Source organism: Drosophila nasuta, chromosome 2R (genome assembly GCF_023558535.2).
Source record: "Drosophila nasuta strain 15112-1781.00 chromosome 2R, ASM2355853v1, whole genome shotgun sequence".
Taxonomy (NCBI): domain Eukaryota; kingdom Metazoa; phylum Arthropoda; class Insecta; order Diptera; family Drosophilidae; genus Drosophila; species Drosophila nasuta.
Window position 1 is genome coordinate 28,715,228 of NC_083456.1, and position 25,315 is coordinate 28,740,542.

At 38.5% G+C, this 25,315-nt stretch overlaps 1 protein-coding gene and 1 long non-coding RNA gene across 6 annotated transcripts; one reads left to right on the forward strand and one right to left on the reverse strand.

Moving 5' to 3' along the window:
• Positions 1 to 210: 210 nt before the first annotated feature.
• LOC132786185 (uncharacterized) lies at positions 211 to 24,024 on the reverse strand. Of its 5 annotated transcripts, none has more exons than XR_009632420.1 (3): positions 23,936 to 24,024; positions 1,287 to 2,938; positions 211 to 1,205 (listed from the first exon to the last, which is right to left on the reverse strand). It is a non-coding gene; the product is annotated as an uncharacterized LOC132786185 (long non-coding RNA). The 5 variants fall into 5 exon arrangements; XR_009632417.1 differs by lacking the exon at positions 23,936 to 24,024 and adding an exon at positions 15,799 to 16,112 and having other exon boundaries at positions 1,287 to 3,306; XR_009632419.1 differs by lacking the exon at positions 23,936 to 24,024 and adding an exon at positions 11,314 to 11,926.
• Positions 24,025 to 24,358: 334 nt separating this feature from the next.
• On the forward strand, positions 24,359 to 24,879 carry LOC132786339 (uncharacterized). Its single transcript, XM_060792847.1, has one exon. It carries the CDS (start codon positions 24,369 to 24,371, stop codon positions 24,774 to 24,776), a length of 408 nt encoding a protein of 135 aa, XP_060648830.1. The 5' UTR covers positions 24,359 to 24,368; the 3' UTR covers positions 24,777 to 24,879.
• Positions 24,880 to 25,315: the final 436 nt, after the last annotated feature.

Consider the following 25,315-nt stretch of genomic DNA (forward strand, 5'->3'; position numbering starts at 1 on the left):
GACAGAGCCCGGTAGCTGGGCCAAGTTTACGCCCAATTACTCAAAAAAGCCACGACGAAAAAGTTAAGGGTTATCCAAGTCAAGACTGACATATTTACTCAACAATCCAGCCGCAAGCGTTGGAAGCTCCAGAGTTCTCTCTCTCCATCCATCCAGACTTCTCGCTAATCAAAAAATAGAGAGAAACAAAAAAAAAAACTTTTACCCAACTTTAACTGTGTGTCTGTAAGTGTGCCAAATGCCCAAATAGCTTCGTGAAATACATGCGGCGCCATAAATCAGCCAAGTGGTTAAGGAATCTGGCTAACTGGCGACTGCCGACTGCCGTTTCTAATTGTCGCATTAGAAACGGCAGCCAAAATGCGCGAATAAATCAACTAACACCTACGAGCTCGTAGATCTCCCGCTCTGTCGGTCTGTCGGTCTCTAGGTGTTTCGACTACCGTTTTCAGTGAATTTAACGCTGCTCAGAGCATTTCCAAGGCAAGCCAAATGAGCATAAATGCCAATGTGGTCACGCCTCTTTTCATTTGGCATAATTTGTCGCCCATTTGCCACAGTCTCGTAAATTTTCGCGTTGCGCGTGCGCGAATGTGTCGAGCTTTGCTTTCGGCTGTCACGTCCCCAAATTGCCAACGTTTATGCCCAAAGCCAAGGGACAACTAAAGAGAGTTGCACTTCCGATTTCCGTCTCCCTCACTTCAACTTTCAAGGAAGCAATTAGCCGCAGTACGTTCACACAATAGCCGCAAACAATGCGAGAAATAAAATATATTGATGATGATCGGCGTTCAACTTTGAATTTCGGTTGCTTCGATCGCAGATAAATAAACCGGGCTCAATGCAAAACAAATATACCGGGGGTAAGTGTGTTTTGAAAATGTGTATATATGAAAAAGTTATGAGGCAAATTGATTCGACAAGTATTTAAGTTTAATTGAATTTGACGATAGAGTTTTCTGCAAAAATGCTTCAAGGCTTCCTCAGCCTCACAGATCTGTGATCTCTGTTCACATTCAATCATCGCTCGCGCACGACTTCAACTTCATAGATACAGATAGAGAGACAATTAGTCAAAACAATTTTGTTTTCTGTATGTGTGCGATTATTACTTGTATTTGGCGATCTATGAAATCTGCTTTTGGCATCGCACAAATCGACAAATCAACAGCGCGGCATCAGCGGCCTTAGAATATTGGTCTGGGCTGCAAGAAATCAAAGATTAGTTTTCGAGCTTTAAACATATTTAATTTTTTATTTTTTTGATTTTTTTTATTTTTACCTACTTTTGTGGCACTCGCTCTCGTATGCAAGGCACTTTGTGGCAAGCTTGTGGCGGAGGTTAAGGCGATTTTCAATACAATTTCCGTTTGCCAGACGCCATTAGAATCCGCTTTAGTGATTCCCATAATGATTACACGCCGAAACATTGGCATTAAGTTGTCAAGTGTAAGGTGACTGTCAAGGGCATTAGCATACGCTAAGGAACTTTGTTACCATGGCAAAGTTGTATTTTATGTTCTCAGAATGAATTATGTTCTTTGCTTGTTCTATAATTTGTTACAAATTTTATTCGACACATTCCATGTTACCCATTAGTCTATGTTCTATTGTGTGTTCTTTTCTTTGGTTGCCATATTTCATTCCCTGTTCTATATTTCCATGATTCAATTCATCTTCTATATTCACATGTTTCATTCCATGTTCTTTATTCCCACATTTCATTTATGTTCTTTATTTTCATATTTCATTTCGTGTTTTATATTTCCATGATTCATTTCGTGTTCTACCTTTCCATGTTTCATTCCGTGTTCTATTTTTCCATGATTCATTTCATGTTTTACATTTCCATGTTTCATTCCATGTTCTACATTTCCATGATTCATTACATGTTATTTATTTCCATACTTCATTCCATATTCTTTATTTTCATCTTCTACATTTCCATATTTCATTCCATATTCTATATTTCCACATTTTACTCCATATTCTACATTTCCATATTTAATTCCACAACGTTTTATATTTCCAAATTTCATTCCTTCTCTTATATTTTCATGTTTCATTCCATCTTCTATTTTTCCATGATTCATTTCGTGTTCTACCTTTCCATGTTTCATTCCGTGTTCTATTTTTCCATGATTCATTTCATGTAATATATTTCCATGTTTCATTCCATGTTCTTTATTTTTAAGTTTCATTCCAGTCTTTATTATGAGGTTTCATTTTATGTTCTTTATTTCCATATTTCATTCCATGTTCTTTTTTTCCATATTTCATTCCATATTCTATATTTCCAAACTTCATTCCATGTGTCATTTCATATTCTTTATTTATATCATCTACATTTCCATATTTCGTTCCATATTCTGTATTTTCATATTTTATTCCATGATCTACATTTCCATATTTTATTCCACAACGTTCTATATTTCCAAATTTTATTCCTTCCCTTATATTATTTCATATTTTCATGTTTCATTCTATGTTCTATATTTCCTTATTTCATTCCTTGTTCTATATTTCCATGTTTCATTTCCATGTTCCATATCCTATATTGAATTCCCATGCTCATCATATAGCGCACTGCGGCTTCTCATAGACTCAACTAGCGCAATATTTTTTGATGTATTCTTTTATTATTGTGTATTTTTTTTGTGTGTTTGTTATTAATATGAGTAAGAGTTGTTTTGTTGATGATTTAGGGTTCTAAGTTCGCCAAATCCAAACCAGTTTTCATTTGTGTAACTTATTTTCGTTTGTTTCACATCGCCTTTTTTCCATTCTTGGCATCTTGGCGTGTGTTCTCAGTGTGTTTTTCTCTTTCGTTAAGGTCTATTTGAAGGTTCAACGGCCGCATCAAATGCCAGAGCTTAATGGATGTGTGTTGGTGTTGGTTCTCTCTCGGTCTCTGGTCTGAGCTCCTTTGAATGCCACACTATGGACAACAAAAAAAAATTGAAAAAAATGAAAAAATGATCGCTGTCTCATTAAGAGCTTAAGCGATGCAGGCGCTGCACTTAACTTGGGCATCGTCATCACCCATCGCCAAATTAATGTTTCGAAGCGCTTTCCAAACGACTCCAAATCAAAATCCATTTCAAGTGCAGCTGTCAAATGTGTGCTCGTGAGGCTCTTCCTCAGTGTCAGGGCCAAACCGAAAACAAAAACGAAAAAAAAAAATGTCGAAGTCGAAGAGTCAACAACATTTGACAGCTGCTAATTGGCCAACACAATGGACAACGGTCGAGGCACCCACGCTGAAGGCGAGGGCGGGGGCTGAAAGGGGGAACAACTCACGCCTAGCTGCGATGCCCCATTCATAGACAAGCGAAGCTTATTAATGACTTTTCTATTGACATGATTTTTACGCACGAGTGACAGAGAGAAAGAGAGAGAGAGAGAGAGAGAGAGAGAGAGAGTCACAATGAATTTGAATGTGCCGCTGTCAAGGTCAATTTGCCAAAAGTCTGACTGATTGCATTAATTTCATAATTTCATAATAATCCCGAGCTACTCGATTCGCACAGTAATTGGAAACCCTTTTTTTTAGAGGTGCATTGAAGCTCTTTTCGAATTTTGCTCACGCCTCAGACAGAGTTCTGTTTTGTATTTTTGCTTGTCTGTTGTTTTTTTGGGCTACTCAAAAATAGATTGGAACGTCTCAGTTGCCATTCACTTTTCACCTAGTGAAGCGTTTTTGAGGCACTCATAAAATCGAACCCCTTTCATTCCCATTCCCGACTAGTTTTGCAATGCTTTTTTCTATTTTTTTTTTTTTAGAAAAGTTCTCAAGCTGGCGATTGTAACGGTACTTTTGTTACCATGCGCTGGGCAATTTGTTATTTGTATGTAACTATTTGCTCTAATTTGTATGTTTGAAGTCGTCGAGTCGAGTTTGCTGTGTTGTTGTTGTTGCTGCTGCTGCCACAGCTGACATTTTTGCTTGTGCACAAAGCAAATACCAAACTGTGCCTAGCATTGCTAATTAGAACTCGGCTAAGCGTGCGCACACATACGCAAAAGATACAAAGATACATAGATACATTTGTATCTTTGGGCGTTAGAGAAGTGGGTTTTCTATGTTTTTTTGTTGCTGTTGCTGACCCACGCATAGAGTTCATTGTTTCGGCTTTTATCTGCTTAACTGTTGCGAATCTATTTTGCAAATTTCACAGCTTAACAACAAACATTTTGTCCTCTGCCCATTTGTCGGCTCTTTAAGCTGACAGCGTTGACACGTTGCTTGACGGTGGCGTTGGCGTCATGCCTTTTGCTTTGAAACCCCAATTTCGTGGCTGCGGATAACTAGGCCACTTCCATGTTCCCTGCTCAAAGTCAAGGGCCATGGATTGGGAATGTGGAACTGCTGCAGAGAGAATTGTAAACTGGCGAAAACACCTGGCGACTTAATTAACTCAAAACAGACGCATAAAATGATGCGTGTCGAGTTGGTCAGCATCGAACTGCATCCAACGGCAGTAAAGCATCACTTTTTTTGTGTTGCCCGGAGGCGCATTCAATCTTGACGCGGTGGAGGCGGTGCAAACCATTTTCGAAGTAATTAAAATTGCTTCGAGTTCTTTTTATTATTGCTGTTAAATAGTGCAACTGGAAAATTGGTATAAGCTATTTACAGCTTCTACAAGCAAATTGCGAAAAAAAATAAAACCCCGGATCCTTGGGTATTTCACAACGAACTGACTCAGAGTTCAAGGAGATTGACGGCTTGCTCGATTGTTCTTTTAATCCATGCATGACATCAGGCTGAGATTTCTATTTTGATTATCGGTTCTTTTGCGCAGCTAAATTCGCAGTCATCATCGGTTAAAAATATGCCACGAGTAAATGTTTATGCATTTGCATATGCATAACTTTTAATTCTTCTTTAGTGCTTATTATTTAATTGTATTCAGCTGGCAGCTAGCAGCTGCATTATTTGGCCTTTCTAATGCCACTTTCGAAAGTCTTCTCCAATGCTGGCTTAGAACGAACTCGTGTTGCCTCTATGATTACTTTCTTTGTTTCAAGTGAGTTATTAAAGTGTAATTAATAGCATTTTAAATTAATTAATTCTGCATATTTATAAAACAATTAATGAAGTTCGCAGAGCATTTTGCGTCATTAGTGAGAAAATAGAAACAAAATTCAAAAGCAAAATGCAAAAGCCAAAACATCAAAACACCGAAAAACTAAAAAAAACCAAAAAAAAAACATAGACCACAACAACAATAGCTAAAGCGCTGATGCTCATTGAGCACTAATAATGTTGGCGTGCGTTGAAAGTTATTTCTGATTGATGACAAAATATTAAAGGCAAAGAAATTAATGAATTCCTTGTAAGCCGAACAAAGATCAAGAAATATTTAAGCAACAAATAGCAAATAGCAAATAGTTAAATGCCAAAATCTTCATCTTCGATTGTTGCTTTTCAAATCCACAAAAATACTTTTATGAGATATGTATTTATTTGTTTGTTTTCAACCGAAAACATTTGCCTAATTATTATTATGTAAAGTCGCGTATTATATTTGTCGCTTCACAGCTCCATAATAGAATAGAATGATGATGACTGCCTTGGCTTAACTCAAGGGGGGATTTGCATGGGGAAACTTGCTTCAGAACACACCGAATACCGAATATCAAATGACTAGAACTATGCGTGAGTCAGCAGCATTTGCGTGTTACGTTTTATCCCCAGAACTATTTATATAATGATTACGAAATGAATTTGCATTACAAAACCGTTGCTGGCAGGGGAACAAATCTATTAGTGGCATTTAAGAGACAGTTCTGGATCACAATGGGCCAAAGTCGTTGACTTTCCGAGAGTTTGAGCGATGGCCAGCGTGGGGAAATTAAGATTAAAACACCCATTTTATCAAGATGGTTATCGGTGGCAAAAGCTTACAGCTGCTGCTTCTTGCTGACCGGGAGATGTTGTCATTGTGATATTCCCAGATAAAACGCAACACACAACGGACAACGGGCAACGGGCTAACGACCCCAGAAAGGTTACTTCCAGTTGCGAACTTTTTTTTGCTTTTCTTCCCCCAAATTTAATGGCAGCCGGCATTCGCAAGCGGTAAAAAGAGCAAGTATTTATAGGCGCTCTTAAGTGTTGTATTTATGGAACGTGAGTATTGATTTTGACTCACAATCAAAGTGCAAAGAACGCCAGAGGAAACAAACGGAAATCGCTACTTTGCGAAACACACACAACACACAAAAGACTTTTGCGGGCAAGTTCGTGTTCTAAGTCTTTTGTTTAAACACACAATTTTACAGCGTCTTTTCAAGCAGTTTAACACCCCGAAAAGCGGCCATCAAATTTAATTTATAACTAACAACAGCAGCTTCCATAAGCTGAGAAAACTGTCATCAAGCTGCCCATTTTGGGTTAACGAACTGCGTGCTCAGCGTTTATTAATTAATGCATAAAGTTTGGCGAGCCCAAAAAGACTAAGAAGAAGCAGCAGCGAGCATTGATAAGACACACAAATTAAATGCCTTGTCCAGTATCAAGTGCCACTTGCCACACTTGGCGATTCACATGCTAATCGCGTGAAACTTTGGCGATGCTGCGACGCGTCACAGAAAAAAACAATTTGCATAGAGGGTTTTTTTTTTTTATTTTCTTCTCTTCGTTTCGATTCTTTTCGCTTCGCTCAACGTTGATGCTGTACATCGGGCGCTGCTAAGTGGATGCGCATCTTGGATTGAGTTTTTCATTTAAATAAATTTTGATTGAGATAAATTAGCCAAGGCAAACAGAGCCAGGCACAAGCAAAAGACCGCAAACAAATACCAAATACAAAAAATAGAAGCTGGTGGCCGTCTTTTGTTTGCTTCTTTGGAGCTGCGTGAAAGCTTTTTTTTTGTTAGACTCGCTCGTGTTCGTTCGTTATTCAAAAGCCTTTCTTTTTCTACATCTACTGTATTCTTTTTGGTGTATAGTATTTTGTCAGCTAGAATTGGGCGCAAGCATACTGGGGGGAACAATTGTAAAGCTAAAAGGCTTATGGTCTTAGTTCGAGCATGAAATGATGGAAAGCGCTCTTAGCTTTCCCACTTTCATCGCTCTCAAGCTCTGAAGGTCGTCTCTCACCACTGTGACGAATTAAACAGAACAATTTGCTGTGGTTCTACTTCTAGTATATCAATTGGCCGACATCAAAACTGGCAAAGAATGGCGACAAGCTTTTTTTTTTTTGGTTAATGCACAGCACACGATTCTTTTCTTTTTTTAGTATATTAATTATTTATATTTGAGTTTTACATGTTTGCTACAAAAATGTCAAAGAACCCTCCTGATTAACGGTAATTGTGCAGAACCAATTAACAGTTCACTGCAAACTTGAGATTGTGAAATACTTGATGAGTTGCGTCTGCTGCTGATTATGAAATGGGAGCTAAGCCTGGACTTGAGATGCAGGTGAGTGCGAGCTGTTAACAATGTGGGTAAATTTGTGGTTAAGCTTATCTGCAATTTGCTAACGAACTGTGTGTGTGTTGCCAAAATCAATCGAGTGAGGTGAAAATCCGTTCAAGTAGATTAAAGTTGCGGTTGTGCAACACGCCACACGCAACGTGCCAACGCCTCATAATTAAAGATTTTCATGATACCCGAAAATTTGCCTAGCAATTGCTGGGCAATTGAAACATTAGCGATATTGTTGGCCAAAAGCATTTTTGCCGCTCGTTCGCCGTTGACCCATTTCCAAAGTGCACGCGAGGCAAAGCCAGTGACCCGTTGGTTGGTTCGTTCCATCGGCTCTTCACTTCAGCGTCGACAAGTGTTTGTGTATTTCTTTTTTTTTTTCTTTCTGGGTCTTAGCCCCGGTCAACAGCGAGGAGCAACAACAATGACTGGCCGTTCAAGTGGCGCTTAGGCTGCTATTTTGTTTGTGTTGTTGTGGCCTGTTTTGTATGTCAATTGCTGCCCGTTGAATTTGACCGCAGGCGGTCGACGACGGCGATCGACTTGCTCAGCTCCTAGGCTCCAAAAATGAAACAATTTGAATGCGCATAAATTGCGATGTGCCACAACAAGAGACAAAACACCAAGCCAAACTAACAAACAAATAAACAAACAAACAAACAAACCAGATAGAGATAGCAAATTCAATTAACGGAGCATCCACAACAGCATCTCAGCAATTGTCGGTTTTAGCAATTTGGACACCCATTGAATCACGCTTTTGCAATGAGGATTGGGATTTGCATTGTGAACACCACACACACCATACACACACACACACACTTGTGCCACACACATCATTAATTACGCGTTGAATTGCGGATCTAAGTGCTAAAGTTGTGATTTGGGCAGAGAGAACAGAGAATAGAGAACCTTTGGACAAGTACATGAGCTATAGCAATATAGTAATTAAGTCAGTTGCGCTTCATGAATGAATGAATCAATGAATCAGCCTGAGTGATAATGCCTGGCGCATCTGCTATAAATAAATATGATTCGTCCGATGCCCGTTTTCAAGCATCGACGTAACTATGCAGATGCGATTAGTTGTTATCTAAAGTGTACACAAAACCATATACCTGGAGAGTTATTGGCAACGAAATGGGATATGATGGACTATCGGGAATTGAAAATAAAGAATAAAGATTATACTTGACTAGAATGGATTGTAATTTTAATCTGTAAAGAATATAGATTATACTTGGCTAGAATGGATTGTAATTTTAATCTATAAACAATATGAAAATCTGAATAAGTTTACATATTACAGTTTACAGTTTCATTAATAAACTATTCAAAAAAGAAATGCGAAGATATCAACAAAATAAAGTAATATATGAAATAAAATTATAGCAAAGAAGTAAAAAAATTATTTGTAGACAACATTTTTATGCATTTATTTCGTTTTGTATTGAAAGAAGATATTAGTAAATTATATATAAGTGTAACTAATCTCATTATGACTCAAATTTGGGTTTGGATCAGAATTACAGAAGTTGCTTAAGAAATAATTGTTGAACTATATCGATATGCCAAATATAGCATTCGGTTTATTTTACTAGTTTGTCAGTATATTAACCAGGTATATTTTAGGTATATTTCAGCACATTTTTGCTTTGATTTTGCGGAATGAGCTGTGGACCGTGGAGTGGAATTGAGGTAGAATCATTTACTATGGCATCCTAATATATTATATTTGGATTTTAATTAAAAGAACAAAAAGTAAATATAAAATGAAAATATTTATATTTTGATTTTGTTTTGTGATAATAATGAAATTTTCCGACAATTTCTATTAAGACTAGATAATAATTTATTTCTGCTTAGTTTGTGTTTCAATAAAATAAATAAATATTCATTTTTGTAGTAAAATCAAGAATGCCCATAAATAAATTAAAAAGTATGTTGTTTAAAATTTACATTTTAAGTCATGCACTTGAAAACTTCTACATCATTTTGATTTATTTGCAACTCAGCAGTTATTTTGCCAGTGAATTTCTTTACCTTTTACAGCATATAATGTTGTCACGCATACCCGCCATTTAGCACATTCTAAATTGTTTTGCATTTGAGATAATTGCGCATAACTATAGACCGCATGCGTCCTGCTGTCGCAGTAGTTTCTAGCTTGTTGCTAGCTTGTTGCTGCTGGCTAATACTTCCGCCACAAGTTTGGTTGGCAGAGCGAAGCGAAGTGAAGCGAGGCGCATGTTGCTGGCAACATGTTGGCAACCTGTGCAGCAACATTTTAGCAGCTGGTCGCAAGCTATTTTTAGACGCAATGTTGCATTTATTAAAAAATGAAAAATTATGCAGGCAAGCGACGTCGACGTCGTTCTCTGTTTATGCATAATTTAAGCAGTTAGTTTCTTTTTTTTTTATATTTTATTTATATGTGTATTTTTTGCATTAATGTGTTTTTGACGATTTGCAGCGCCTGTTGCCTGCTGCCTGCTGCTTGCTGCTTGCAACTTGGTGCATTACATCATATTGGCTGCAGACCGGCGAAGCTCTGATGCAATCCGCAAAACAAGTCTTACCGGCTCAACAGCAGCAGCAGAGAGTTACAATTCGATATGCGAGCGCCACAATTTAAATCCTCAGTGTCAATGTCGCGCGATGCCGGCAAAAAAATAAATCCACCAAGTCCGACCCTGGACTAACTGCACTTTAAGTCTTTTGGTTTGTGCTGCGTGCTTGTAATTTAAGCGGCCTGCCTAGCAATGTCATTTAGTTGTTGATAAGACACCGAAGTTGTTGTTGTTGTTGCTGCAATTGCTGTGGCTTGCCACATAAATTCATTAGAAACCCTGCCTGGTGTGGCACATATCTGATAACCGAGCGGAGCACCTTTTATTTTTCTCTGTTGTGTTTGCTGACAGCAACATGTGGCAAATTTGCTGCCCCGAAGACCATTTGATATATAGCCTTTATTTCCTGTTTCGGATGCGGCTCATGATGAGCCGTGAGTTAATCCTGGCGAACAGGGAATGGGAAAAATTGTAATTTGCTTGAATTTCATGCATATATGACTTCGATGACCCAAATTGCAATGCAAACACAACAACTCCAACAACAACAACAGCTAACGTATAATGTTGTTATTTAAATTTGGCAAATAACAACAACAACTGCAACAACAGCAGTATTATTGCCGAGCAGAAGAAGAACCTGTTTACAATTGAGTTTAGCACATAAACACAGAAAGGGAGAAGGGGTCGAGTAGGGGGAGGGGAGGGGAGACTGTGGGCACTCAGCATTTTGGTTAGCCTCAATAAAAATGCTGTAAATTCCTAGAAGAAATGATTAATAAAAATGCACGCAGTGTCATTGCACTCAGCATGCAAATGAGGTAGCTTAACTTGCCGCCTCAACACAGAAAAGAAGTGCTGGTGAAAAATATACAAAATTGAATTAAAATTACAATTTATCAAAATTTAAAGTAAATTCATAAATCAAGAACAAAATTCTACTAAATTTCTATTTTGACTATTCTTGAAATTCAAAAATTGTTATATAAAAAAATTAGTTTTTTAAACTCAAAAAGATTATTAAAAAACGAAATCTTTGTTTAAGAATTTTTTAGTAAAGAATATTTGTATATGGAACAATATTTGTTAGTCTTAAAACCATTATTCAAGAAAGAAATCTTGGTTTAGAAATTTTTCAATCTGGAATTATTGCTTGAACATGTTTTTTTTAAGTTCTAAGAGTTCTTAATTCAAGATTTACAATCTGCTTTTTAATCAAGATTTGTTTCTTGAATGAAAATTTTATCACTCAAGATTTGTAGTCTTCTTTTCATTAAGATATTTTATTCTCTGTGTACTTACACTGTTTTCTAGGGTATGTTTTAGTCGTGCTGAGCATTTGAGATGAAGCTGCACCCACTTGAAAGCTGTAAAAAAGGCGCAAATGTTTTGGAATTTCATGTGGCGACGTCTTGAACTTGCCACTTGTTGCCGTTGTTGTTGTTGTTGTTGCTGCAGTTGTTTGTCTGCAGTGAGAGTCGCTTGTTTGCCAGCCTCATGTTTGTTAGAGAAATCGATTAGAACCAACAACTACAACAACTACGACAAAGCCAACGATTGTATTTGGCTAACTTAGAACCAGAAACTTGTGGTTAACTTTGCAACGTGCTACAACGTGCTACGTGCAACGCGTTGCATTGCTCAGCTCCAACTTTTGTGCCGAGTCACTTTGATGAGCTGCGTATGCAGCGCTGCGTAAAGGTGTCAATTTTAGCACTGAGATGCCATTTGAGCCAAACAGGAAGACATTCAGTGAGCTCAACTCAGCTCAATTCTGCTTGGCTCAGCTTTCTCATCAGATTCGCATGTTGCAAGATGAGTCTAATTAGCGGTAGCATCGAACTACGAACTACGAGCTTTGCAGCAATGTTTGCACATCAATCAACTCTCTCAACATTAACGAAAATTGGCTAAAAATTTAAATGTATTTTTGTGTTGAATAGAAATTAATATTATTTTTATGCTGATCGTTTATCGTTTTGCCAAGATTTTGATTGAAAGCCATTGTCAAAATGATTGCAAAAATTTGTCGAACGTCAGCAGCAATTTAATTGCATGCTCTTGAGCCGCGTTTGAGCAGCTCTTCATTCATTCTATCATACTCCTATGTTTATTCAATAACTATTTTGTGCCAAAGTTATGCAAATTGCAAAATACAAAATACAAAATACATTATGCGGCATCTTATTTTACAAATTAATTGTTCATTTGCTGAAACGAGTTTCACAACAAAAAGAAACTACAAAAATAATTGCGCGTGCAAAACGAATTTCCGCACCCAACATTGCAAATTGATTTCCAACTAAATGATTGAATGAATGAATGAATGTATTCATAAAAAATCCCAAGAAACCCTTTCACCGATTGACTTTCCATAGGCATTAGAATAAGAATGAATGCCTCGACTAATGAGCTAATGAAAGTGAAGTGAAAGTAATTTGCATATCTTCAGCTTCAGATAAACAAATTTGTTTATGTTTGAGTGTGTGTTTTTTTTGCCTATCAAAATGTTAAATGTTGTAAGGTCTTTTCGGTTTTTTGATGACACCGGTTCCACTTCCAGCAGCTTGACAGTAGTTCATCATCGGTTGTTTGTTTGCCAAAAACCAAAAAACAAAGTGAAGCACATTCAACTCGTAAACTTTAAATTTGCAGTTTTAATGCAGGCGAAAGTGGACAAACAAAAATTTGCGCACATATTTAAAAGTTAAAAGTTCAGATTCTAAAATAAAATCGGAGAGCCTATAAAGTTGTGAAACAGAAAGTAAATCGTAATTCAGAGAAAGTCTTGTACAATTTCGGTTATTAGCTGCTGTTTTGCTGGTCGCTTCATTATTATTTTTTTCGGTTTTTTTTTTTTGCTGATGCCGTAACTTTTGTGGCCAAAGCTGAAGCCAAGCAAAAGCTGCTTCATTTGGGCCTGCCCCATTAATCATGTATCATAACAAACGCGGAGCCAGGCAACAAATAATAAAACATGTTAATGATGGACCAATAGTCAAGAACTTGAGAGGAGGAGATGGGGAACTGAAGGCTGGCGAGGGTTCGACTAACTTGTAAATAAGTTGAGCTAAGCCAGGAACTGGGAATTGAAATAGATGGTTCGAGAGAAGTAGTTAGAGCTCTAGCTACAGGAGCATTGAACTCCAGCCCGGGCGACACTCTGCGTAAAAGGAAGTACCAACGAAAAAAAAAATAAAAATTAAGAAATGATGATGATGTTCATCATTTCATTTTGATTTTGAGCGTGCAGAAAACCTTGAACCCGGCACGGGCTTTGGCTATGGCTAAGACAGGTAGATTTTTGAGGCCACATGCCAAAAATATACAAGAAGAAAAACACAGAAAAAAAAGACAACAAACAAACCTTTTCTGGCCAGCCTTCACTTTATTACAGTTATAAAGCAACAGCTCTGCGCGTATGGATTTTGTGTTGTTCGTTGTTTTTTTTAGTTTTATTTTTTGTGTAGTATTGTAAAGTGAATGAAAGTGTTGCAGCCGCAGAAAACGTTTGGGCCATTTCGTTTGATCATTTGTTTTTACTTTCTAAATTGGCATTTGCTACACATGCGCAGAAGCAGCAGCGAAATAATCACGGCCAGAGATGAACTCGCTTGAACTTCCCAAGCCAAGTGGCAAGAAACTTTGCATGTCCAAAAAAAATACTTTGAATTCGAAGCAAAGGTGAATCACACTTTCTCCCTGGGCAGCAGCAGCATGCCTCGTAACTTTTGTGTGTGTGTTTGTGTGTTGCATGAATTATGTCGCGATCAGAACAGAACATTTTGTGGCTGCCACCAAGCGAGCAACCAACGCAGTCGACTTGCAACCAGCAACTGGCGAGCTCTGGCGTCAATAATCAAGATAAATGTCGGCCAGCTCATGGGTGCGTTTTGCAAAAGGCGAAAAAATACAGAAAAACACAGAAAACACACAGAAAAAAGCCCCAAGACTGGGCGCTCTTGATGATGACTAATGGCACAGTTCTTAGCCTTAGTCAGCGCATTTTATGGCTTATCAGAGACTAGGGCTGCATCAAAGTGTGATTTGTGATCTGTGATTTGTCTGTCACGGTGATCAGCGTTTTCTTCAATTTATCATGAATTTATGCAAAGAAGAACTTTGATGCTCGATGCTTTGATGCTGGCATCGATCAAATCAAACTGAACTTTCGTCCATTACTTTTAATCAGTTCTGGAATTAAATCGAATCGACTTTCCATTTTCCTATTTTTCCTATTTCCCTCTTTTTTTTTAAGGAATCTGCGCGCTGTCAGATTTATCTTTTCAAGTATTCAGTTTAATAGCTCAAATTTGTGGCAGCCTTATCTTAATGGTTTTAATTAGATGCTGTGTTCATAATGACTTTTTCAGCTAGAGCTCTTTGCCTTTAGCTTTATGCTCTGGGTTTATTTATAGAACTCTGGCGAAGAGTTTAAAGTACGTGTTGTATCTGTGTGCACATCATTTAGCCGCCGTTTTGTGTCACTTAAGCGAGGAACTCATAAACCAACCGAATAGTATATTGGATGCTGCAGTTGCATCTGTATCTGGCGCGTGTATCTTTTTTGGGCAGCAGAAGTTGCAGTTGTTGCAGTTGCATTGACAGCCTAATGGCCGCACATGTGTCCAACTTGCCAAGTTCCAGTTCGAGTTCTGCGAGTCTGAATCTAAATCGGAATCTGTGACTCTCGACTTTTGTCGTGCCTCATGTCGCACAAACCGTTTTCGTTTTCAATGCTGCTGCGGCCCTAAAGGCGGTCAGTCTAAGTAACTGAAGAGGAGGGGCAAGATAGGGAGGGGAGTGTGTGTTTTGCTGACTATGCATGGCATGCATTCAACACACGATACTTGGCATTCTTGGCAGGCATCGCCGCCATCGTCGTCGTCGTCGTCGTCTTCGTTGTCCACTGCGTGAGTTTGTGTCCAAAGTCTTTTGTTTTGCTTTTGAGCAGACGACTGGCAAAGAGGCAAGAACAGCTCGACTATCGATCGCGCTTGATCATCATCATTGTCCTCATCATCATTGTCATGGCTGGACTCTCGGACTCTCTGGCATGCTATTTTTATTACACTATGCTGCAAAATAGTAACAACAAGGGAGCTGCAGCTATGAAGCTCCTCTTTGATATCCGCCCTACTGTTGCTGTTGCACGTTGTCAACTGTTGCTTTTTGCATTGTTTTTCATGCGCAGTCCATTACATGATTTTATTATGTTCCTGGCATTCGCAGCGTCATGTAGAAAATGCGGCTGCGCTTTTGTTTTAGTGGTTGTCACTTTTTGTTTGGCTTGTGGCGAGTGCCACAAACAGTGCCCCAGAGTGGCCGTGTGGCAAGTCCCAGTGCGACGACAACAACGCCGACGACGACGACGATTCGCAAGTCCAAAGATCGTCGGTCGGCAACACGCACGCTCTAATGAGCAAAAATCATTTAAGACGCAAGCTATTTATAGTTGGGCATTTGCTATATATAGATGCCACACGTTGCTGCTGCTGCTGCAACTGCTGTTGCAACCCGAGGCCAACTTTATTGGGCTTCCAACTGGCAAACAAGCTAGCTAGTCTGCAGACTGGTTATTTCCAATGCGGTTGTTGCGGTGCGATTTCAACTGCGTCTTCGACTTCTCTAAGTAATGCGATCTAATGCATGCAGGAATTTTGCATTCTTCCAGCTCCCAAAAATAAAAGAAATATAGTAAAAGAGCATCTCCTTCTCTAGTTCTCTCTCTTTCTCTCTCTCTCTCTGGTTGCGAAAAGTTCATTAAACAGACTATCGGTCAAGTACCTAAGACGGCGTCTGCTTTGGCTAATTGCGCGTGCGCAGCCAACGGAAGCGACGCCGCTCCAGAGCTCCAGAGCTTCAGCTTCAGCTCCAATTCTAGCTTGCAACTGCAACCAAAACTCGAATGCGGACATTGTGTTTAAGCAGCTGTGGCGGGCACTTCTCATGCTAATTAAACCGAATTGGGCAAAAGGCACAAGTGAAGTGTGCTGTGTTGACTTCTGATACCGAGTACGCATATTGAAGAAGGGTATTATAACTATCTGACTATCCGTCTGTTCGTATATACAACTACATCTCAGAGACTATAAGAGATAGAGTAATAATTTTTGTTGATAGTAATCAATATAGATTTCGGTATATTTCAGTATTTTTTTTTTATATATTAAATGGACCTATGTAAATGATAATTGTGAATATACATAGTAGTATTTTAATATACCAAATATACATTTCGGTAAAGTTAGGTATTTTTTCGGTATAGGTATATTTCGGTATAATTTTATTTTATTTTGAATGCAGTAGTATATCAATATACCAAAAAAAGGTTAGTCAGTATTTTTTAGTATATTAATTTGGTACTATTGTATTTTGGTATAAAGAATGAGACTGCATATATGTACATTTTAGTATAATTTGTATTTTTTTAAATGTGGTAGTACATCAATATATCAAATATAGCTAATAGCATGTGTTAGTATTTTTGTAGTATATTCATTCGGTATTTTTGAAGAATAATACTTCGTATATGTATGTTTTGGTATAATCCTATAGTATTTTTAATACAGTGGTATATCAATGTGTTGGTATATTCATTTGGTATTTAACAGTATAATACTGCACTTGTTTTCTTTTATTAAAGAAGGGTAGCGGGTATCTGAAAGGCGAGCACTCTCGACTGTAGCTTTCTTACTTGTGGCTGATGTTTGCTGTTGTTGTTGAAAAGCGAGCAAAGAACGGTTCTTAAATCCTAAATCGTTTGGCAGACAACAGCAACATGTTAATTTCAACGGCGTCGCATTTCGTGGAAGAGTTAAGAGCACGAAAGTATGAATTACAACTGATGCGAAAAATTGAAGAAACCGCCAAATCGTCGAACGGACGAATGAGCAAACAAAAAAGGAACCGTTCCAAAGAGCAAGTCTCTCTCTCTCTCTCTCTCTTTGTCTCTTTCGCACAGTCATTGCACTTTCGCATCTTTTGCCGAAATATTTTTTTAAGTGTGTATGCAGTTACTCTAGATGGGACGATGACGATAAGCTAATGATAATGAAGGCTCCCGACGAAACTGTTAGTCAGCCATCCGCAGAGCCGCAGAGAGCTCTACTTATGTATTTCCCCCTTTTGGCAAGTGCATGCTAAAAGAACAAAAAAAAAACAAAAAAAATAAGAGATCAGTAACAGGGACAACAGATTTTGAAGCTGAGTTCTTTAGTACTGGTTTATTTTTCTTTGAACTTGCTGATGAACTGGCAGCTATTGGAGCTACAAATTACGGTTATGCACACAACTGATGCATACACATATATAGTATGTATAAATGCTATATGCATATCTTATTTGCTCATCTGATGACGCTAGAAGGAGGAGCTGGCAAATATGAAGCGATAAATTGAAATTTCAAAGCTGGCGCAAAGCAAACACTGAAATGATAACACAGCCACAGCGTGAAGCGGCAGTCGAGTTGATAAAGCTGACAGTTGGCCCCCAGACAGCGAGAGGTTGGGGCTGCGGTGGCGGTGGTTGGCAGCGCTTAATGCAGTGCAACGTTAAATGCTTTTACCAAGGATTTGACGCCCAAATCCAAGGCAGCCCAGCAGGCAAACAGACAGGCAAACTAGACAAACCAGACGACGACAACAATGTCGTGAAAAACGATTGCAGGGAGTGAAGAGTGAAGGGGAGTGAGGGGAGCGGAAAGACAGCGCCAAACGTTGGCAACCGTTTTGCCGGTTTGCGACTCTCTCGTGCGACATTGAAATTGATGATGTGCTGCCTGCTGCTGCTGCTGCTGCTGCTGCTTGCCACTTCTGTAGTTTTTACTGCTTTCACTTTTTTGTTGCTTCTGCTTTTGGCCAGACACGCAAAAACTTCCCTTTTTAGTCGGTCGGAGGGTAGCAAGGCGACAAAGCGTGCTGAAGCTAAAGCAATGTCTGCTTTTCTTGCTGATGTTCCACGTTCAACTCTCAACTCTCAGCTCTCTGTTTGCATAGCCCTAGTGCTGGTTGCACTTGATCCCCCTAAGTGAAATTAGGGAAAATTTTCAATTAAAAAGCATTTAAGTAATCCACAGTTAATGCCAATGCAAAAAGTGCTGTCTTTCTCTTTTGTGTGTTTCGTTTTTTTTTTAGGGGTGGCTGCTTCACACGCCCCACTTGCAATTGATTGCTCCATGCCGCATGCCGCATGCCCCATGAACCCAAATACCAAATCGTAAAAGCGTGGCCAGGGTGTGTGCCACTTTGGATGTTGCAGCCAGTGAGGCAGCCAGGCAGCGATTTGCCGCTTCCTTTTGATGAGAGCTGAGTGGGGTCAATGCAATTTACAGCGGAATTTGCTAATGAAGCGCGCGCTATGATGACGCTGACGCTGACGATGCTGCTGAAGATGTGTTGACAGCGACGCCAGAGAGTTGCCATAAACTTAATTGAATTGTAAATTGGATGGCATTCACTTCAGCTAATTGACGTTTCTATCTATCTTTCTAGTGGCCAAGCACAATATAATAAAAGCAAAACAATATTTACCTGGCCAATCTAAACGCAATTTGTTCTCGCTGACATATCATCTTTGATTGATCTGCGATCTGCGATCTACGATCTGTGATCTACACACACACTCAATCCATTACATGTGAGCTCTTAATTTAAATTTAAGTGGCGTGTTCATCTCGCTCATAATATTCTGTCGAACGGTAGCAATGTGATTTAAATATTGGGAAACAAATTTACATTCGATTTTTATGCTCTTGAAAAACAGGAAATTTTTGAAAATAAATTGCTTGGCTTTGGGGTGATTTATTTTCGATAAAAGTATAATAAATCTACAAATTGTTGAACATGCAAAACAAAATGAATTTTAAACTTTTAATTAAAACGTAATTTGAGAGCATGTTCTGCTTTTAATTTTTGTAGAGTAATTAATTAATTGATGTTAATGCAAATTTGCTTGGCCAATCTTTAAATAATCTATGTTTTCTCACAAATTCCTTTTTCTTTAGTTGTTTTTAAAGTTAATCGATTAGTTTATTTAAACATAATCTGAGGGTCAATTTATAAATATATTTAAATATATAATATGTTTAGTGTAATTCTCTTTAAAATAAACTTTTCTGAAGTAAAGCTTAAGTTAAGTTAAAGTTAAACAAATCCTTAATCGTAAAATTGAATTACTAAAAGGAAAAAGATGAACTTTTTAAAAATGAATATACGATTCTTACATGAAATTTACTTAATTAGCTAAAACTGAAATTTGCCTTCGCTCAACTTATAAAATTTGCAGGAAGTCATTCATTTTAAGTAAATTTTTTGAGCATCTCAAATTGAATAGCAATGAAAACACATATTTGCATTCTCTCATCATCTTTCATTTGGCTGCTTGCGAGCTGCGGCCATATCTAATTGCGTTAATTAAAAATGTTGTACAACGGGGCGTATGTGTTATTTGAATATGTTAAATGTGTGGGCTAGGCATAATGCCGTACATAACTGTATAAAAGAACTTGGGGCTATTTTACCACTATGTTATATGCAGCTCGCCACGATAGCCATCTGAGTGCATTCTACTTGACTTCAGCTTGCCCTTTTGCGAATTGCGAGTTGCAACTGCTTGAGGGTAATTGAAAACGCACGCATTCATTTCTTTTTTCTGTGTGTTTTTTTATTCTTTGCCCCCTCAACTTGCAGCAGCAGAAGAAATCAGAAACAAGCAGCAAAACACTTTTCAGCAGCGCGTTGGAAAATTGAAAACCAAAACAAGCGAGCGAGCGAGCATAAATTCCCCCGACGAAAATGAATACGCTGAGACTGGCCAAGAGAGCCCTCTGTATGGTTGTGTGCGTGTGTGTGTGTGGCAAGTGCAACATTGCTGCAACATGAGCAAGTGAAACAGGCGCATTAGAAATGCAACAAATCACAGCAGTTGGCGGTGCAAGCGCGCTGCAGTCGAGCGTGGATGGGCAACGGCACAGGAAAGAACCAGAATCGGAGGCGGAGAGACAGAGAGAGAGAGGGAGGGAGTCAGAGAGGGGGACAGCAGACATATGAGTACGAGCAACGAGTACGCACTATGGGTGCAACCAGTCAACAAGCCACAATAACAACAGCAAAAGTCACAAATAAACGAGGGAGACTGAAACGACGACGACGACGACGACGTCTGCATTGAGTTGCCCGGCAGCGTTTTTCCTTCCTGCAATAAGTCAACGCAGTGGCAACAGCAATAGCAACAGCAACAGCAGCAACAAGAACAACAAACAAAGCGACGCACACAAACTGTGCTACAAATTGTATCTAGTTACAATTTGCAAACTACAAACAGAGTCGCGTCGAGTTGAGTCGACTCCAGTTGAGTTGCAGCGTGCGGGGAAGTTGCGGGACGTTAAGCAACGTGGCGTGGCAAGTCAAAGTCAAAGTCGCAGTCAGCGCACACACGCAATGCAGCCAAAGATGAAGGTGGAGAAGAAGTTGCTGTTGTTGTCGTCGTCGTCGTCGAAGTCGAAGTAGCTGCAATTGCAGGATGAGTTTGGTAGTCGATGATGATGACGATGATTATGATGATGATTATGATGATGCTGTGCGTGTTGAAGCGCTGTTTTTATTTGCAGCACAGTTGAGCAGTTGCATCTTGCATCTTTTTGCAGGCAGCTTGGCGACGTGTCGTATGCGCAATTTATACCAAAAGCAAGTAATTTGCAATGGCAGTTGTTAAGACTTCTTTTCCAGCGCTCCCCATTGGCCAATTCCCCAAACAGCCTTGCCAAATTGGCCACTGGCTGCCTGCCTGACTGACTGAATGACTGACAACGACTCGACTACCAACTACGAGTACGTTCGTCCGCTTGGCCAGCAAATCTAATGCGCTTGTTAACGCCAATTGCACAAGATGTTTTGCCCGTTTGGCAATTTGGCCAACGGTAGCGTTTAATGTCCAATTCGTTATGCTTGTTGGCCGAGTGGAAAATCAACTTGTCGCCGCTTTGCGCCAAGAAATTTCAATTAAAGTTCTAAAACTGGGTGCAACATAAGTCCTAGCTTTAAAAGCCAAAAAAATAATGCATTGCAAAGAGACAGCGAGAGACGCACTCAAGCAGTAGACAGGCACCGCAAAAAGCAAGGAATAAAGCTACAGTCGAGTGTGCTCGACTGGGAGATACCTGCTATCCATTTTGAATAAAAGCAAAACTGTGTGGTATTAATTTTAAAATATACCAAATTAATATACCATACAAATACTGAAATATACTAAAAGCTATATTTGGTATATTAATATAGTATTACATTAAAACAAGTAAGAAACCTACAGTCAAGTGTGTGATACCAATTTCGAATAAAAGCAAAACAGTGTTGTTTTACTCTGAAAATATACCAAATTAATATATGACAAAAATACTAAAAATATACTATATACTGGTATAGTACTACAATGAAAATATACCATAGACTACAAATATACCATATTGCCCATACAAAAGTATTTCTTAAATAACTTTTACATTTTCTCTCTTATTGCAAATAAATTTTCAGGAATCATAAAGACTCTCCCAACATGAGACTCTAGTTTCAAAGTTATGCTTTGTATTGATTTGCGGTCGCAAATTCGAAATAAACTTTATCTGCGTACAAACATAACAAGTGCTTTCGCAAAAAATTATATCTCTATATCTTATGGTCTTTGAGATCGAGGTGTTCACATGGACGGACGGACAGACAGACGGACTGACGGTCATACATGTAGCTATATTGTCTCAACTGTTGACGCTCATCAAGAATATATGCACATTATAGGCTCTGCCGGTTACATACACTTCCTGCCGGCACAAAGTTATGATACCCTTCTACCTTTTAAGTAGCGGGTATGAAAAGAACGAGGAGGAAAATTGTTAATGGGCTGCCTGCCGAAAAGTGAAGTGAAGTGTGCGCCTGGCTTTTTGAGGCGCGTCAGACTGTGAACGTGAAAAAGCCAAAATTTAACCATTAAATATAAGTTGCAAGGACAGAGCACACACACACACACATAGAGAGAGCGAGAGAAAGAGAGTCAGACAGTGTGGCAGACAGACTGAATGGCAGACAGCCACAGACTACTGAGAGAGAGATACGAGTGTGTGTGTGTGGATGGATAGAGATTTTTGCGTTGCTGCAGATACCGAGTTTGGTGTTTGCCCCAAAATGAAGCAGTTGAAAAATAGCCGCCAGTCATTTGGCGCGAAATTCAATTCCCGCCTGCGCTGACATCAAAATCGTTCTACCCCAAAAAAACCAGTGTCAGAACTTTGCTTCCTTGATAATGATGTTGTTGATGATGTTGATGTTGATGTTGCTGTTGATGATGATGTTGTTGGTTGCTGCTGCGCGTTGCTATCGAAACCAATTTTTTGGGCTGGCTAGCGACAACGTCATCTGCGATATGCTTTATGCTACATGCGTAAATATGTATGGCAAACATGGCGTATGCGCAATCTATGCGATGTGTGCGTCCGTTCGCATCGTTCGCTTCGTTCGCATGTGAAACGTGACTGTCGCGACGGGAGCTCAGCTGCAATTCTCCTCTTTGCTCATTCCTTACCACTCACCCCGCACTCCTTTACTCTTCACTCTTTCATTCTCGCTCTGGTCCCTTTTGCAAATATTTATGCTTTACATTTCGTTCGGCACATTGTTTGAATTTATTTGTTGGCATTGTCGCCGTTGCTGTTGCTGTTGCCGTTTGCTGTTGTTCTCGTTGTTGTTGCAATTTTTGTTTGCCAGCGCGATGATTATTGTTGCTGGTGTTCGTGTTCATATTGCTGCTGCTGCTGTTGTTCTCTTGTTTGAGTTTGAGTTCGAGTTTGCTTTCTGATGCTGTTCACCGTTGCTGTTATTGTTGTTGTTGTTGCCAGACGTGCTCATATGGCTTGCCTCCGAACAAAAATTCGCGAAAAAACGAACGAAGCATTGTGACTTCGACCAGCGATTTGCAACAGATTCAAACTTCAGAGTGACCTCTTTATTTATTTGTTAGAACTTTGCGCGAAAGTTGCTTTAAAGCCGATAAAATCAAATTGTATATTAAAGCAATTTTCTACAATTTAACGCTTAACAAATTATAGCAAATTGTTATCATTTCAAGTATAATTAGAAGTGTATTTTTTAGTCTTTTATTACTCTACATTTATGCCATATTTTATGGTATTTGTTAGTCGATTATACCCAATCGTTAAATCCATGTGCAGCTTATTTAAACACTCATCGCAATTACTGCATATTTTTTGCATATTTTATGCACTTATTTGTGTTGAGTTTAAACATTAAAATTGCTCTTCACTGTAAACGATATTTTCAATAGCGTTTCGCAGTTTGAGTTTTTGAAAATTAAATGCAAATTTAATTATGGAACCATTCTGGTCGTTTCTCCCTTGCTTCTCCACACAGAAATGCAAACGAGCTCGTGGCCTTGAGCGTTTCAGGTATGCAAATTTGGGGAAGAAAAAATTAAGGTATTTGCAGCAAAAGTTTTCACGCCAATTGCCAAACTTGTATAAATAGAAGTTGTATATTGGTGATTTGACAAATGTTTGCATAAAATATAAATTTCATGCGGACTGCAGCCGCTTGAAAGTTGCCAAAATAATACAATGAGCTGGCTAAATAACTTCTAATTGTTGTGCAAATAGACAAGTTGAATTAGCATATTTATGCACGGGGGGGATGAGAAGTGTGGCGAGGGGGAAAGGGAGTTGATCAACCAACAGGTGCCAACAAACAACGAAACTAAAATGTGTTAAATCGCCAAACAATCAATTGTTAAACAAAACAACTGAGCTGCAGTCGAGTGTGCTCGACTTCGCAATACCTGCTACTACATTTTAAAATTATAAAATCAATAAGAAAACATGAGACAAAAGCAGAATAATATAAATTACTGTTTTTTTTCCATTTACCATTTTTTTTAAATTTCAGGAAACAAAGAAAAGATTTTTTTTCTTAGTTTTCACTTAAGATCAGAAACCACAACAAGAAAAAAAATTAGAAATATCCGCTGCTGTATTAAAAAAATGTATAACGAAATATCAAATCAAATCAATATTTAAATAAAATCTAATACGTAAGGTCAAATTTTTAACCATATTTAGTTTTCACTTAAAACCAAAATTCAACAAGGAATAAAACTTAGATCCAAATATAGAACTTCATCTAATCACTTTTAAATAAGAACTGTTTAATTTGCAAAAATAACTTGGAATATCAAAAAGGGAACCCGATGCTAATTCCCGTTAAATCGATTGTTTCCACTAGCTAATCCGGTTACATTCACTTGTTTGGTAATGGTTATGATAATGAACATTCAGTCAGTTTTGAGTTATCGCAGCTACCATGTGGATGCCCTTTACTCTGAGTTGTCTGCTTCTCGCCTTCGCTGTGGACTGGACGCCAGCACTGAAGATTGCACCGTGTACCAATTCAGCTTATCCGGATTGCTTTGCTTACTGCAAGTACAATTGCCAGGAGCGTGGCAGAAGTTGTCTCTATCATTGCGAGAATGGCTGCGGCTGCGATGAATCGAGTATGATAATGCGAAATAACGGAGGTTGCTATCAGCTGATGCAGTGTTTGTTCGAAGAAGACTCCGCGGAGGAAACGAGTCCGATGCCGGAACGCGAGAAGCCAAAAATTGTGGAGAAGCAAAATCTGAATGGGGATAAGCGACTAAGGTTTCTGCCTTGGATTAAAGATATCATTAATGCTGCTATTCAATCTGCTACACCTCATCCTTACTTATAAACAACATTAGATAATATGCAGTTGAAAAATTAACAAATTAGAAAGAAATCGTTTTTTCCCCATACAAAGATTTTCTTAAACAACTTCTACAATTTTTATGTGCTCGCAATCAAATTTCGTATTTCTAAACTTATATTTGTTGTACAATTCTTTATGTTATCCTTTAATTTAATAAAAGTTAATTACAAATTAAATAATATTGAGTCTTTATATATTTGTGACATTTTTTTAAACGTAAGAAATTTTTGAAAGAAATGTTTTTTTGAGAAATGATAATAATCAGTAATAAATATATATAACTACTAAGTTGACTTGCTTGTTTTATATAATTTACTAAAAAATATTTAATTTGCTCGGCAAGCTTATACACTCATACTTTGTCTTTTCGATCAGTCAGTAAGTTGTCATACCCTTTAACCCCACTTTACCCGGTATGATCATAAAAAAAAACTACAGCTTGGTTGATCGCTGGAAAACGAAAGGGGCCAACACAGAAATTTACACGTTTATAAAACGATCTCTACACGCGACAATCATCA